Source organism: Polypterus senegalus, chromosome 2 (assembly GCF_016835505.1).
Source record: "Polypterus senegalus isolate Bchr_013 chromosome 2, ASM1683550v1, whole genome shotgun sequence".
Lineage (NCBI taxonomy): Eukaryota > Metazoa > Chordata > Cladistia > Polypteriformes > Polypteridae > Polypterus > Polypterus senegalus.
In genome coordinates, this window is record NC_053155.1 from 294,068,680 (window position 1) to 294,085,423 (window position 16,744).

General features: G+C 37.4%; 1 protein-coding gene across 1 annotated transcript in view; it reads right to left on the minus strand.

Annotated features, from left to right (window-relative positions):
- ccdc169 (coiled-coil domain containing 169) overlaps positions 1–12,152 on the minus strand; it is a 41,479-nt gene extending 29,327 nt beyond the window's left edge. The window contains exon 1 of the mRNA XM_039745801.1: positions 12,011–12,152. Coding sequence (XP_039601735.1) covers positions 12,011–12,084 — 74 coding nt within the window. The 5' untranslated portion in view covers positions 12,085–12,152. The remainder of the gene's footprint in view (positions 1–12,010) is intronic.
- Positions 12,153–16,744: the final 4,592 nt, after the last annotated feature.

A 16,744-nucleotide genomic window follows, 5' to 3' on the forward strand; every position in this document is an offset into this window, starting at 1 on the left:
TCCAGTCTGGCAAGTCTGACAAGCAGCATTACTTCACAAAGGGAACTTTAGCATTTATACTCTCAGACCAGAAAGATTTATACTTTTCTTTGTGAAGCTGCAGAAGACACGACAAAGAGTCTAATGGAGAGTTGAGGAAGTCGACATCAGACCACACCACAGACAAAGGATTACTTGGCAAAGTAATAATACATGCAGAGATCTTCATTCATACCTAAAGCAGTGATGTGCAAATCTAATTGGCATCTGATATTATTGTTAATAACATGGAATCATAAAACTATTTATCTTTGTCACAATTATAACTCTATTTAGTTTTAAAACAACCTGCTTTTTTATGATTGTAACAATTCAGTGAAGTTTAAGAGTGCAGTAACAATTCCACAGGTTAATTTAATTACAAAATTTATAGATTACTAATTGCATATTGAATACACATAAATACACAGAGTTGTTTAAAGGAAAAAAGTAGTTTAAAGCTGATTAACATCAATGGAGCCTACCAATAGCCGTCTGTTAATTAAATTCTTGAACTATGTCCAGTTGACAATAGTCGGTTAACAAGCTCGTGAGTAACTGTGTCATGTGCAGTTTTAGCTTTTGCAAGCTTTTAAATTCTATCAAGACAAAACTCTTGAGTTGCAACGTAGCTCTGCATTCAAGCAAGGGCAATCTGACATTACACTAAACTTCCAAAAAAGTTAAACATTAGATGAAAATGCTTCTAAAATCAAGAAGATCCAGAAAACCTGTGAGGGAACAAAAAACGGCCAGTCTCTCCCGTGTTATGTTTTTCTGTCTCATCTGCCTTGCATTAACTGTTATGGCAATATACAAACAGTTACCGTATTTCTATAACCCTTCACTTATCAATAAATTCTATTGTTCTGTTTCTTAAAATGAGTGTGTTTCAGTTATCCGATATAGGTTTTAATAATGTCATAGACACTAGGCATAGTCTGACGTTCTGGTCGGAATGGTTCGAGGTGCCTTACCCAGTTGAGAGGCCAGTTTAACGGAAGGACAGGGGAAGACTAATCTCATGGACTATTTGTTCCTACGATACAACAGGTGGGGCAGTATCCCTGGGCTACAGTGCCTGCATGGATACCGTCAGGGCAGGCTGGGAATTGCAGTCCCTTTAGGCAGGTTCCATGGGTGCCGCCAGGAGGAGCAGCAGGGACAGACTGTAAACCCCCCTTTAAGGAGCTTCTGCTTGACCTAGAAGTGCTTCCAACCTGCAATGGGGTAACACAGGAAATACTCCCAGGTTTGGCATAAAGGAAGCTGCTCAACATCATTCAGGCAAGTCAAAGTCAGGAGAGGAGCTGGAGAACACTTGCCTGGAGGAGTGAAAGGAGAGGAAGAAAGAGAAAAAGGATGAGAAAATACAAAGAATTGTGTCTGTGCTGTGTTTTTGTTATTTGAGCACAGGAGTATTGTTGGTGTTGGTGTGTTGGAGGGTTTGGGAGCTACAGTTCAAAACAGCCAGGAATCCTCATCTACAAGAAAGGGAAGGAAAATAAAGTCGGAGCCTTATGGAAATAACTACTTAATTACTGGCATTGTCAAAACTCCCACACTGAGATATTCATATGGTGTTCTCTGCTACCTGCAACACAGTGTGCAGTATAAATCTCTTCCAGAAGTGCGTAGGTTTATGTGGGTACAGAAGACTGAATCTTAAAAGTACAGTACATCTTAGGAGAAGAATGTAATGAGTCATTCAAAGAGCATACAGAATCAATTAAGAAAGCAAATATGGTGCTGGGTAAGATGGTACACCGTTTCAAAAACAAATTAAGGAAGTTTAACCATAAGCTATGCAACACACTTGTGAAGTCTTACATTAAATACTTTGTGTAACTGATCCTGATATCAAAAGAAAGATCCAGCAATACTAAAGAAAGTTCAGGGTGGAGTGTCAAGACTTCAGGGTATGAGCTGTAAGGAAAGACTGAAGGCTTAAATCTTTTCAGTTTTAGCAAGTGGTGGTTAAAAGAAGACATAAGAGAATTATTCAGAGTGACCTAGGGAATTCATATGGTGGATACCAGCCAGCTGTTACTAGGGATCCCAAACTAGAACACAGAGAAAGAGATGGAAGCCGATTAAGGCTAAACTATCACACAAGACATTGATTTATTTCTTTACATTGAGAACCACATATATATAATACCTATAAAAAGTAATCACTCCTATACATTTTCACATTTATTTTTATACAATCATAGTAGGTTTATTTTGGTTTTTTCGACACAGATCAATAGAAACATACCCTTTAATGTCAAAGTGAAAACATGTGTGGTCTAAATTAATCACAAATATAAAACACAACATATTTGACTGCTTAAGCATTCACCCCTCTTAATATGACAAACCTAAATCACCACTGGTGCAGCCATTTGGTTTTAGGAGTCATACAGTTAGTTAAATGGATATCACTTCTCAAAAAGCAGACTCTGGAAAGGCTTGTGAATGTAACGTGAATGCAGCAAATTAAAGGGAAATCCTGGAGGAAGACCTGATGCAGTCTGCAAGAAACCAGTACCTTGAAGCAAGATTTGCTTTACTACCAGATAGTGACCCCAATCATAGTCAAGGTCCAGATTTCAATCTAAATGAGAATTTGTGGCTGACTTGATAAAGGCTGTGCACTCACAATCACCATGCAGCCTGACAAAGCTTTAGTAGTTTTATAAAGACAAATGGGGAAAAATGTCAGCATCCAGATGTGCAAAACTGATAGAGAGTGAACACAGACTGTGTTCTCAGACTGTCAAAACATACTCACGGCTGTCATGGCTGTCTAAAGTTGCATATACTAAATACTGATTTGAAGGGGGTGAATACTTATATGATCAACTATTTTGTGTTTAATATTTGTAATTAATTTAAACCACTTTCCAGAGATCTATTTTTACTTTGACATTAAAGAGTCTTTTTTCTATTGATCAAAGTTGATCAAAGTCAAAAACGCTAACTTAAATTCACTATCATTCAATGATGTATACAAATAAAATGTGAAAACCTTCCAGGGGGTGAATAATTTTATAGGTACTGTATTTACAGTAGCTTTGGAACTAACTATAATACTACCAATTGTGCTCTCCATTACTTGCTAACTTTCTATTTTTTTGCTAATCACTTAGATATATTGTATCTATTTTGATTATTGTATACATTGCATGAAGCACCTATTGCGGTAGTCACATCTGTCTGTCTATCTGTTTTTCGACTTGAAACAACTCAGTCCCCCATGGACCAATTTTGTTGAAATGTGGCACACTTAGGCCGGAGTTATACTTCACGCAACGCGACGCATGCTGCAGCGGACGCTCCTGCTACGCAAGCATTGTAGTGTTCATACTTGCGCACGTATTTTACGTAAATCTGGAGGAATCCACCAGGTGGCAGTGCGAGATATTATCACGGTGAGAACATGTTCGGCTTCTCTGTGTTGTGAATTGTCTAGAATACCTATTAAATTCCGATGACACCTTACCGCATTTTTTGAAAAGGATGTTTATTGATTAAATCCATCAATCCAGGGATGTGCCCATTCCAGCAAGCATTGGGCATGAGTGAGAAACAGTTCTTTGATGAGGCCTCAGCTCATCGCAAGGTGAATACAAGCACTCGCATACACTAGCGTCATTTTAGAGGCACCAAATCCCCAAATCTGCAGAGGCCTCAGCCCATTGCAAGGTGAATACAAGCACTTGCATACACTAACGTCATTTTAGCGGCACCAAATCCCCAAATCTGCATATCTTTGGAAGGAAACTGGAGCACAGTGTGGAATACAAGCAGGAAATACCAGCAACATAACTCCCTGCGAGACAGCAGTGCTATCGCTTCAACACTGTGACACCCCCATGTGTGTAATTATTAACAGTATTCATTATTTAAACGAAATTATATGTAAAATGTAACATACACACTTTAATGCATTTCATCATGAAAGTGATATCAAGTATAAATGTAAAGATTCTAAATGTGCAGAGAGTTGGAATATCATACATTTAATTTGTTCTGTGTGGCGATCTATTGCTGCTTGCGGCTGCTGTCAGGTCCAAGAAGCTCGTAGCGATTAAAAACTGGGATGACGTTTACGATGGTCTGCATTAATGATAAAGTAAACTACGAGGTTAAAGTGGACATTTCGAGATTAAAGCTGAAATTTCCACTTTAATCACAAAATACATGTTTTCACCATGTCCTTTATTTTTTTCTCAGTGGCTCAAATATAACGCTATACATTATGTTGCTGTTGTTAAGTTGCAAAAATAAAAAGACGGCACAAAAGATGGTATATGAGACTTTTAAAATGTATCGTATCATTACGTTCGGGAATATGCGACGCCTGAATATAAAAGCACCACGAATGCATCTGTATGTCGGCATTTTGCTTCACCACATCGAAGCATTCATCCCGTAGGATCTGCATAGAGGCTTTCTGTCACATGTAGATAGTAAACAGAGACACTGACGTCACGTTACGACTTTTAGCACACTGCGCCCCCCGACTTTTTGCTGGTACTGCAACTCGCGCACGCGTCGCGTTAATTTCTGAGGACCTGCTCAGAGGACGCGTGAAATGAACGCTGGGAACGTGTGGCAGCCATGATGCGGGCGCGTACGCGTTCTGAGCGTGAAGTATAAATCGGCCCTTATTCTTCAAGGAAATTTGCAGAGATAGTAAAAGTTTTGTTGAGATATCTTAACCAAATCACACTGTACAGTTTTAAATTCCAAAATCTCACATTGAAAAGCTTTGGCAAATTTGCTTACTTGTCTGTCTTAAAATGGTGAGTCTATGCAGCTTCAACTACAAATTAGTTTACTGTTTCAATTCTACCTTGACAGCAGCTATACCAACTTGCACATTTTGTAGATGATCCTCATTTTTATCTCTGATAGATGCTACAGACAGCAAACATATCCCCAGTACAAGTTAATGAAACACTAGCAGACTTCATTCGTGGGGTAGGAAGTCACTATCACTGACTGATTCCACACACATGGGACAGCAACCCTCTATTGGCACGTCCAGTTTGGAGCTTAAACCTCTGTACGAATCTCCTTCCCCCTGATGATTTAAGTTGTAATGGGTAAGTCAACTTATTTTATTAACCATAAAGTTATAAAATGCAATCAAGGACAACAAGGGGTTATCTAGATATGAATGAAGTATCCTGTGGTGTGTAAGCTGTTGTGCACAGAAAAAATAAACATTTAGCTAGTACTATTTACCTTACACTAAACCAAGATCACAGCTCCATTTTCTGAAGATTATAATGGTTTGCTCTTTCTCTGTCACTATAATTTACTAGGGTGGCTAGATGTTCAGGTGACAAGGACAGTCTCAATTTCAGGTTATGTGTCCCGATAAATAACTGAAGAATAAAAATGGTCCAGTTCTTACGGGTTACCCTTCTGATAAAACATTGCTCTGCCGAAACAAACATCCTCATAATATGTTTAAAACAGCGTGTAGATAACTTCATGGTAGACCATCTCTTACTCCATCTCTCAGTTTGATGTACATGTACAAACTCTGACAAGATAAGCTTGGTTAAGAACTTGTGTTCAGGCAATGCTATGGAATCATATGTTCTCATTTGTGAAAGTGTTTTTTCCCTGTGTCCTGATCCTTCTCTGATGATGACATAAAGTAGACACTAAACAAATGAGGATGGGCTTTATGTGAGGCATACATGCTGCATAAGTGTCCAGGTTTGGGACTTTGAAGCAACATTTGTTTTACACCCAGATAGTGACCCCAATTATAAAGCCAAAGCTACACAAGAATGTCTCAAAAACCAAAGTCAAGGTCCAGATTTCAATCCAACTGAGAATTTGTAGCTGGACTTGATAAAAGGCTGTGCACTCACAATCCCCATGCAACCTGACAGAACTTTAGTAGTTTTACAAAGACAAATGGGGAAAATGTCAGTGTCCAGATGTGTAAAACTGATAGAGAACACAGACTGTGATCTCAGACTGTGAACACAGACTTACGGCTGTCATGGCTGTCTAAAGGTGCATATACTAAATACTGATTTGAAGGGGGTGAATACTTATGTGATCAACTATTTTGTGTTTAATATTTGTAATTAATTTAAACCACTTTGCAGAGATCAGTTTTTACTTTGACATTAAAAAGTCTTTTTTCTATTGATCAAAGTCGAAAAAGCTAAATTAAATCTACTGTGATTCAATGATGTATAAGAATAAAATGTGAAAACCTCCCAGGGGGTGAATAATTTTATAGGCACTGTATTTACAGTAGCCTTGGAACTAACTGTAATACAACCAATTTTGTGATCTGTGGTAAAAAGTAGTCACTAAATGAATGAGGATGGGCTTTATGCCAGGTTTAGGACTTTGAAAATCTGGTCACCCTGTAATATACTGACATAGTGCCACATTCACCAGGTAACCATAATGATCAATTGCTGTAATAAAGTTTGTCTTTCACTTTTGTTATTCCAGAACATTTTTCATAACTGAATAGCTTTGCAGGTCCCATTTCATGAAAATGACTATGGCCAGACACACTCAAGCAAAGTTGGATTTAAATTATAAATGTTTTTCTTTTTTATTTTAAATTTAGGTTATGTTATTTGACAATTGCAAAAAAAAAATAAAGTAGCGAAGACCATAGTTGTATTTTATCTTTTCTTTGTTTTGCCATTTTCAAATCTGAAAAATCAGCAAGTGGTGGTAGTTGCTCCTGCAATGCCTCCTCCATTCAATTGCACTGAGCACAAGATTAAGATCTTACCCAAACCAAGACAATTACTCTGTCAGAATGAAGGAACACTGTCAGGTATTTGTCTTTGAGGAACTCTGAGCCCGGTTCAAACGGATTTTTTTCACAATCCATAGCAGTTCATTTATATGTATGGTAAAATAGAAAAATCAGTCAAAGTCTATCAAAAGCACTTTCTGATTAACACTGAAACATCTATTTTAAGATGGTTCATAAAAAGCTACTCTTACTTTCTGCTGTTAATCAATGTTAGGCTAGGCTGGCCCATCCATATAAAGTGCCCTCCATAAGGTTTGGGACAAACACACATTTTTCCTTAATTTACCTCTCTGCTCCACAGTTCAAAATTATAAATCAAACAGTTCAGATGTGCTTTAAGGGTATGTGGTTTTATTCTTGTTTTTCAGTCTCCTAATGGCTTCTTTGACTTACATTGGCACAGCTCTTGTCTTCATGTTGAACAATGGCAACTACAGACCCCACTGGGTGAAAACAGGCCGAGGTATCTTATGAAACACCTGAGGAATCACAAACAGCTGTAGCGCCCATTGTCCCAAATATTATGTGCCCTAAAATGGGGGGACTGGGGGGGTGGCATGTATAAAAGGTGTTGTCACTTCTACATGGTGTGAGTGAAATGTATGCAATACCCTTAAGTCTGTAATGTGCCCTATAATCACGTCTGAATTGTTTGATTTGTAGTTTTATCCTCTGGAACAAAGGGGTAAATCAAGGAAAAATGTCTTTGTCCCAAACTTTATGGAGGGTACCGTAGGTGATTGCCAATAGGAGCTTGTGAACAATGGCAGCAGTGGTCAAATATATCACTTTATACTATTATGCAACCTACTAGGAACTTGTTGACCAAGCATGCAATCCTAACAAGATCTCTCAATAATTATGCTGAATTGCTGAGAAATGGGTCAGTCTCACCTTGGGCCACCCACCTCTAACTTTATGGTAACGGTGCCAATTCAGGATCTGAGTTGTTGATCAACAGAAATGTGCAGAATATTAAAATGATGAAAACTATAAGCAGACGCTGAAATAACACAAAGGTGACAGGAGGATGCAGATTCTTAAAGTTAAATATGTTAAAAACAAAAAAAAACTCTGCAGAACAAAAGAAACACAAGACATTCTTAACGGAACTGGCTATCATTTCCATAGAGCATAAATTTGTAGCCTTGACAGCCTGGTGGCCACACTTCAAAAAGCACACGTAGATAATTTACTTAATAATATTATCATTAGTGTAATATTCCTTTTTTAGTTGTCAGTCTGGTTTGTGCAAATTGTTTTTTTCCCTAGACTTCCAGGATTTGTCTTCTGAAGCATCTTCTTAAGAGAAACAGAGAGACAGTGCATTATTGATAGATTTTCATTAGTGCAGGATGTCTATGTCAAGCCGTCATTGAAGGGTTCAAGCTTAATGGGGAAATATTTACTTTTTATGTGTTACTGCCTATTGGTGGTAATGTTGATATTTCAAAGGGGTGGCAGAATGGCATTAACTAGCCCTGGTGTTTGGGAAATAATACCAAAGGATACAAAATATACACTGCAAATAGTGGAAATTGATCTGTAAAGCTGTTATGAAAATGGCTGTTTTTATAAATTTACTTAAAGCTACTTGATACCAAAACATACAAAATATAAACTGCAAATAGTGGAAAACAATCTGTAATGTTGCAATGAAAATGGCTGTTTTTACAAATTTACATACAGCTGCTTGAATGGACCACATTATCCAGGTAGCATGTTGACAAAGTGTAGCAGATTTTGTAATTTGACAGGCCAGAGAGACTGGCAACTTAAATCTAGGCACAGCTTTATATTTATTTAAAGATTTCTCTGTTGTTAAATTAGTATAAAAAAGGTAGAACATAAACATCCAGCTGTTTCTTATTGAATCTCCCAATGGATAGTGGCATATATTTTTGAATACATTCTTTATTCTGTCTGCCTTTCTATTGTGAATTACTGTGTGTACAGAATATCTTAAATAATTCTATTAGACTGCCTAAAATAACATGTCAACATCACTTTAAGCTGACAGATTATAACATTAATAATAGTTATATGCTTTATTGTGCATATTATGCAGCATGAAAGCAGATTGTTCAAGGTGGAAGCCTAAGTGTTCTGTGCTATGAGTAATAGCTATCTAGAGAAAGAAACATTCATTTAGGCTGATCATTTACATACAGAGTTGACATGATACAGTGAGGGAGAAGATGAAAAGCAGTGAAAAATGCTTTAGATTGGGGAAAGCTGGCATTGTGGATCAGAACATCCTCCCAGTTATTTTCATGATAAGTAGTTCAGTAATTCATTCTTATAAAAAAAAATGACATGTGGAGTATTCTAGTAAGCTTAGTGATAAAAATCAAAAGATATTTTTTGGTTGGCTGTTTTTATTTGGGCAGAAATGTTTGAAATAATAACATGAAAGAGAAGTATTAAAATGTCTGGCTCTTGAGGACCAAGTAAGCCAAGTAAAACAGTTAAACTCTGGTAATGATCAGGGATTACTTTGACATCAATGAATAAACAAGGAAAAAATATAAAGTGATAAAGAATTATATGTACTATATGTATTTCTCTCTTTTGAATTCGGTAGGATGACATAGTGTCACAATGGTCAGTGCTGCTATCATGAATCCAGAGGTCCAGTTATTGCCTTCTTGTTTCAACAGGAACGCTTTTTTTTTTTTTTGAGCTTAAAGATCATGTTGCAGTACGTAAAACATAATCCACTCAAAAATACAATCAACTGAACGCTTCCAAAAGAGAAAATTAAATCATAATCAGCACTGAAAACCCCATCACTACCCAGTTCAGAGAGTTACTGTAGGTAAACAAATGGCCCACTACAAAAAGATTTTTTTTAGAACAATGTAAATAAAATGCAGCAAAATTCTGAGAAAACTTTTCATTTTTTGCATGACACTAATTCTGTTATCACGGATGCTGTCATTTCGTGGGCTTCATTGCCTAGATGCCGTTTTAGTTTGCCGGGGCCCCCTATTCTTTCTAATGTTTCTCAGTTTCAAATCCTTGCTTCTGCTTTCGACTCTGGTCTCGGGTTTACATTGTTGTTTCGGTATAATAGAAAGAATTAAACTCTCGGTATCAACCCTTAGTCTGCTCCTTTACTACGATTCATTTACTTGTCCGTCGTGTTTTTTCACTGTTCAATTCACAGGCAGTACAATAAGTAGCTCTAACAGGGCTAATTTAACAGAGAGTATTTACATAAATTCTGCCGGACAGCCATCTGATCCTGAGACTTTTCAGCTTTGTAAAGAAATTTTAGCATCTTGTATTCGATGAGCCATAGTATTTTGTCCAGTTCTGCTATTTCACTGTCCGTGACTTTTAATTTCCCTTTACTATTTCTGATGCACTTCACCTTCTCCTTGGCTGTTTTTTTACAACTAAAATACTGAATGAATCTCTTTGGGTCATCTTTCGCCTTATCTGCTATATTCCTCTCCAACTATCTTTTAGCCTCTCTAATATTCTTCTTAATAGTTGATTTTGTGTTCTAATAACTTTGGAGTTATTAGTCTTGTATGCCTTATACAGCTGTTTTTTTCCTTTGCAGCTTCTTTTTTTTTAACTCTTTATTAACCCACTGTGGCATTTTTTAAAGTATCCCATTTATTCCAAATTTAGGCACGCACCTGTCTTGCATTACATGTAAAACATTTTTAAACGTGTTCCACTGCTTCTCGACTGTCTCCACACTTAAAAGCTTATCCCAGTTTATCCTCCTTAGACTTTGCCGCATCTGCTCAAAATCTGACCTATCAAAGTTAAACTTCACAATTTTAGTCTTGGCATCCATACTCTTACAAAATTCTTGAGAACTCTATTATATTATGGTCACTTGACCCTAGTGGTTCAATCACCTCTACCCCTCAGTTCTATCCTGATTATTACAAAATACTAAATCCAGACAGGCTTCTTCCTGTGTTGCTGCTTTAACATACTGTGTTAAAAAACAGTCACCGATTGCTTATAAAAAACTCTTGTGCTCCTCCATTTGCAAGGTTATCCCAGTTAATATTCCGGTAATTAAAGTCCCACATGACTATAATACCCCCCTGTATAAACGTGCCTTTTTAATATTACTAAAAAGATGTGTTTTGAAATTATACTCTCTGTATTGGGTGGTCTATAACATGCTCCTAAACTAAGGCCTCTTTCCCTAATGCTTTCCAGGGGAAGCCATGTGTCCTCACTAAGATGGGGCTCATTGTCCAGCTGAAGAAGACTTACATTTAAATTCTGTTTGATATAAACAGAAACTTCACCTCCTTTTCTGTTCTGTCTATCCTTACTTAAAAATGTGTATCCCACTATGTTACACTCATCCCCATCTTTGTTATTTAGCTAGGTTTCCATTATTGCTATACTGTATCATAATTATGCTCTGTTACATACACCTCACTTGCCTTATTTTTGATACTTTTAGCATTAACGCAAGCTATTTTTAAGATGTTACTCCTATATTTAAATGTTGAGTTGAACTTATATTACTACTCATTTCTATTTCTACACGGTTGTTTGTTCCTCCACGTACATGTTCTTCCTAAACTTCCTTCCCTTACCCCCTCCCTCCCATTCCATAGTTTAAACAATCCTCGACTAGCCTACTCATATGCCTCCCCAATACATTGGTGCCCCTCCAGTCCAGATGTAACGTGTCGCGGCGGAACATGTCCCATCTGTCCCAAAAGGAGTCTCAATGCACCATTAACTTGTACCCTTCTATCCTGCACCAAGATTTGTGCCACACGTTAAGCCTTCAAATCTCCTCAGTCTTACCTGGACTGGCGTGTGGCACAGGCAGAACTTCAGAGGAGCTTGGATCGCAGAACTGAGACAAAACACAACTGCCATGTAAGAATAATCTGCATCTACTCTCTCCTAAAGCATTATTGAAACAACGGCTACAACAACACATCACGAAAAGATACGCTACGTTTTTATTTTGATTCTAAACCATTTCAACAGTTTCTATTAAGTCTTCTCCAAAACACCAAAGTGTTGATAGTAGTATTCGAGGAATAATCAGTAGTGTCTGGCTAGGTATCTCAGTTGTATATTGTTTTTTTACAGTTATCATGCTACTTTTAAAGTTGTTGTTTGCACTGTTTTTTTTTATTTTGTATGTGTACGCTATGCGCAGTCTCTTTTGTTGTCTACGCACAGAACACTTACATCATTTGCTTCTCCTGCTCCAGCTCAATCCTCAGTCTCGAGGCATCGTAGTTTAAGAAATCCGGATCGTCCATCACTCCAGGTTTGTTAGAATCGCTTCCATAGCAACAACCCACTGACGCCGAACGCTACTGGGTCTATGTGCGCATGTCCGTACTAAATGGCAAGCCGAAAATAACGTGGGGAGAAACAATGGATACTGTTTAAATATTCCTCAACGACACGCGTCAAAAGCGAGTTCGCGAAACGGCGATATGTTCTGTTTTTAAAGTATTTATACTCGAGAGCAACCAGCTCAAATATCCTTTTTTATTTTAATAACTTTCAATATAACAAGTACAAGCAAAATCCAAATGTTCAGGAGACCCAGCCCGTAAGACATACCGCCTTGTTTAAGAACAACCAATCATAGAAGCCCTTCACAAGGTGACGTCATCGTCCGTTTCCGTTTCGGGTTCCTCTCTTTTTGATTGCCAATAGGCGCGAAAAGTAAATCAACAAGACTGGAGAAGCCGGGGTTTTACCTGCGTCCCACAGGATGGAGACTCTGTGTCCGGATGCTGTGAAGTCTTACTCGGAGATCACTCAGTTGCTTGGTAATCCGTCGTGATCATTTCTTTTCGAGAATGATGTAGTCACCGTACAGCTTTTATAGTTTGCACATTGATTTTATATCTTTGTGCATTTAACAGAAGTTAAGCATCTTGTTTAATGAAACGCGCCATTGAACATCAGCAGTACGAAGAATATCTTTTTAAAATAAAAATAGATAAGTAAATTAAATGCTTGGCTTGGGAAACGTGGGCATCAAGAGAAAACACAAGTCAACACCGGCCCAGGACTTGAACCCGAACTTCGCGACTGCAAACAGTACATTTAATGCTGAATATTACTCTCATTGCGCTTCATTGGCTATACGTGTATGTATATTTTACACAGGGTAAGCTGTTGTCTTTAACACAGTTAACGTAAATGTTTATCTGCGTTGCATTCACGGTCTAGCGACAGTCTTACTTTTGTATCCTTTTTAACTTTGCGTGTTGTTACTCGCTAAAATCTGTAAAACCTTGAGATGTGAGTTTATTGGACGAGGCTTAAGTTGGCTACTTCTTAGCTTCCAGCCAGCTACTTATTCATACCTTGTGCAAAGAAGTTACTTATTCAACGTTTACAGAAAGACCGACAGATGCCTTTGATAATTAACAGTTGCTGTCCTGGCCCAATGTGGGTAACTTGGTCAAAAGGACTGGCAAAGTTGGCACACTCCTATAACTAATGGAATGAGGTTTACAGTGATGTTTAAATTGAACTGTAAAGGATTTAAAAGCGTTGGGCCACCGCGGATTTCGTAGTTTCAAGAACGGAAAAGATGCCAAATATCACAGCAATTCTCATTAATTAGATATGGGAGTGTGCCAAATTTGCCAGTTCATTTGACCCAGTTACCCACTTTGGGCCGATAAAACTCAGCTGAAGTTTAAAAGAGGCCTCATTGTTTGCTTGGAAATGGGGGTGGCCTAAAGCTCTTTAACCTCTTATGGTGCCAATTTATTACATATGACAGTGTATCAACTTTGCCAGCCGTTTTGACCCAGTTATCTCCAGTTATGCAAAACTTAACAAAGGCATCTGTATTTTCCTGAAAACTGGACTGGCCTAATGACATTAAACCCTTTTATAGTACCTTTTTAACATCACAGTAAGTAAATGTCATTCAGCAGATAATGGGAGTGTGTCAGCTTTGCCTGTCATTTTGACCCAAGTACCCACGTTAGGCTGGGCAAAACTCAACTGTTATTTATCATAAGTGCCTTTGTAACAACTTTTACACAATGTATGTGAATAAGGAGCTAGTAACTGAGTGAGGTAGAGGGGAGCAAGGTTATGTAGGGCTTTGAAGGTGAGAAGCAGAATCTTGAATTTAATTCTTCATGGAACAGGTAACCAGTGAAACTAGGAGAGAACAGGGGAGATGTGAGCAAAACACTTTCTGTGGGTGAGGACTCTAGCTGCGGAGCTCTGAATATACTGTAGCTTCTGTATAGATTTTTCAGGGAGGCCAATGAACAGGAAATTACAGTACTCAAAATGAGACATTATGAAACAACGAACCAGAGTTTGAGCATCATTAAAGGACAGAAATGGGCGGAGGCGGGCAGTGTTACAGAGATGATAGAATCCCTTTTATAAACTTATCTATGCCCAATGCAATCCATTACAATCACACCTTCGTGCACCTGTGCCAAATCAGAAAGGTCACTGAATTCTGTTGGGTACAGACATCTTCATAGCACCCCCACATATACTATTCAGATCAACTAAGGGTGCGGTTTTACAAAAGCTTTTTCGGGTTACCCCCAATTTTTGACCCTCTACATTCAACAACCAAACCCTTTCAAACCCTAATATTTAGGTCATGCTTTGACCAAATCCAGTGCAGGGGTTCAGCCCATAATGGGTTATAAGGGGTCAAAATTTCTCCTATTTTTACAATTTTGGGAAAAATGAAGATAATGAGTGTAATATAGGCGTATGTAATGTCATTTTATGTTGTCTCCAGGTTGCTGATCATGACTATGATATTTTTGATATTTAATTCTTTACCGATGGTCCTAACCCTTTAAAAGCTACTCCCAGAAAGGTTAAAAATGACCAGTTTGAAACTTGAGCATGAGGGAGATTGCTGTAGACTATTTCAAGTCCAGTAATTTGATGTTTGATTTTTGATCCTTTACTAAGGATCTAGCCTTCTATAGAGCTCTACGAAAGGGTGAAAAATTACAAATTTCTATTATAATCAAGAATATTTAGACTTTTAAATTGAAGCACACATTTTAATATTTCAAATTTTTGACACAACCTTTCTTGTTTGTGTTTCTGCCGTATGAATTAAGTCATTACACTTATTTCTTATGAACACCTCAAATTAGCCAATTAAGACTTTTTATTGTTAGTGGGGATGTATAATACGATTGTTGAACAGCTGTGTATTGTTGAATATTTTTCTGACTTTTACCAGGAAACCTGTGTCACAATATCATTCATCATTTTATAAATTTTTAGATTTTTTTTTAACTTTGGAGCACTAGCAAGGTAAGTTACTTACTTAGGCTCTCACAATGGGGGAATTGGTGATTAGTTTTAAGTCCAATTCATTAGCTATCTCATGTTTAATCAATCGATCAATCAACATTTATTTATATAGCACATATTCATACAAAAAAATGTAGCTCAAAGTGCTTTACAAAATGAATAGAGAAATAGAAGACACAATAAAAGATAAACATAAGTCAACATTAATTAACATAGAATAAGAGTAAGGTCCGATGGCCAGGGTGGACAGAAAAAACAAAAAAAAAACTCCAAAGGCTGGAGAAAAAATAAAATCTGTAGGGGTTCCAGACCAAGAGACCGCCCAGTCCCTCTGGGCAATCTACCTAACATAAGTCAAACAGTCCTCTTTGTATTTAGGGTTTTCATGGAAGGACCTGATGATGATGGTCACATAGACTTCTGGCTTTCAGTCCATCAATGTTGGTGCATCATGATGCTTTGAGTAGGTGGTGGTGGCGCAGGCCGCCACCACAAAGAAACCGGAAAAAGAAACAGAAGAGAGAGTAGGGGTCAGTATGGATTTTGGAGCCACTGTGAATAATTATTATGAAGAATTGAACATTAATATACTGTATAACAATATAATTTATTTCTATAATTGCGTTACCTAATCCCCATCCAGCATATGCTGACACTCTCACAAGGACCAGTTTAGAATCACCAGTTAAACTAACCTGCACATATTTACGGATGTTGTACAGAAATTGGACTATCTGGTGGAAAACCCATGCAAATGCCACATGGACATTTCCAAGATGTGGAATTTGAATTTTGGATGAAGGCACTACCTACTTTGTCACCCACATATAAACATGTTTTATACAATCTTCTATTTTTAAAAAAGTATCAATATACAGTATATATTTTTTCTTTTAAACTTGAAGAAAACTGTTGTGCTTTTCACAATTAATTTTAGAAGCCAATATGGATATTTGATTTGCTGCCCATAAACCATAGTGAAATGTTACAGCCAATGTGTCATCCATTTATCCGTTTACATTCTCACCTACAGGGTGGTCCAAATTTAATTATACAGATCCAGATCATTTGAATGACTTTGATTTATGTGGGGACGATTCCAGTTCGGCACAAAGAAGATTTTTTATGTCGCCAGTTTGCACGCTCCTTGATGGTCTGGGATTTTTCGGGTGATTTTCTATGTAATAGACTTAATAAATTATAGCGTAAAGAAAATTGCATAATTAGATCTGGACCACCCGATATATAAAATGTTATACTGAACATAACCCATTTACCTAATGCACTGTTTGTGGGAAGAGGTAATGGAAGGAAAATGCAAATTTCATGCTTATGTTGACCAAACTAGAGTTAAAACCCAGAACCATTACGCTGTGAGGCAGTGTTTTTGTTCTTTGTATTATGAAGTATTTTGTTCTTAGACAAACAAACAAACCATGAGTGTTTCAGAAATAAACCTGCTTTGGCATACAATATAAAAATTACTGGGGTATAACTGTGAGGTAATCTTGAAAATATGTAGAAACCTATATAAGGAAAACCAGGATCCGTTAAAAGATGCATATACAGTATACTAAATAATAACAATTAAAAAATTACCGAACATAAAGGTCGATTAGTTTACACAAAGCATAAAATACA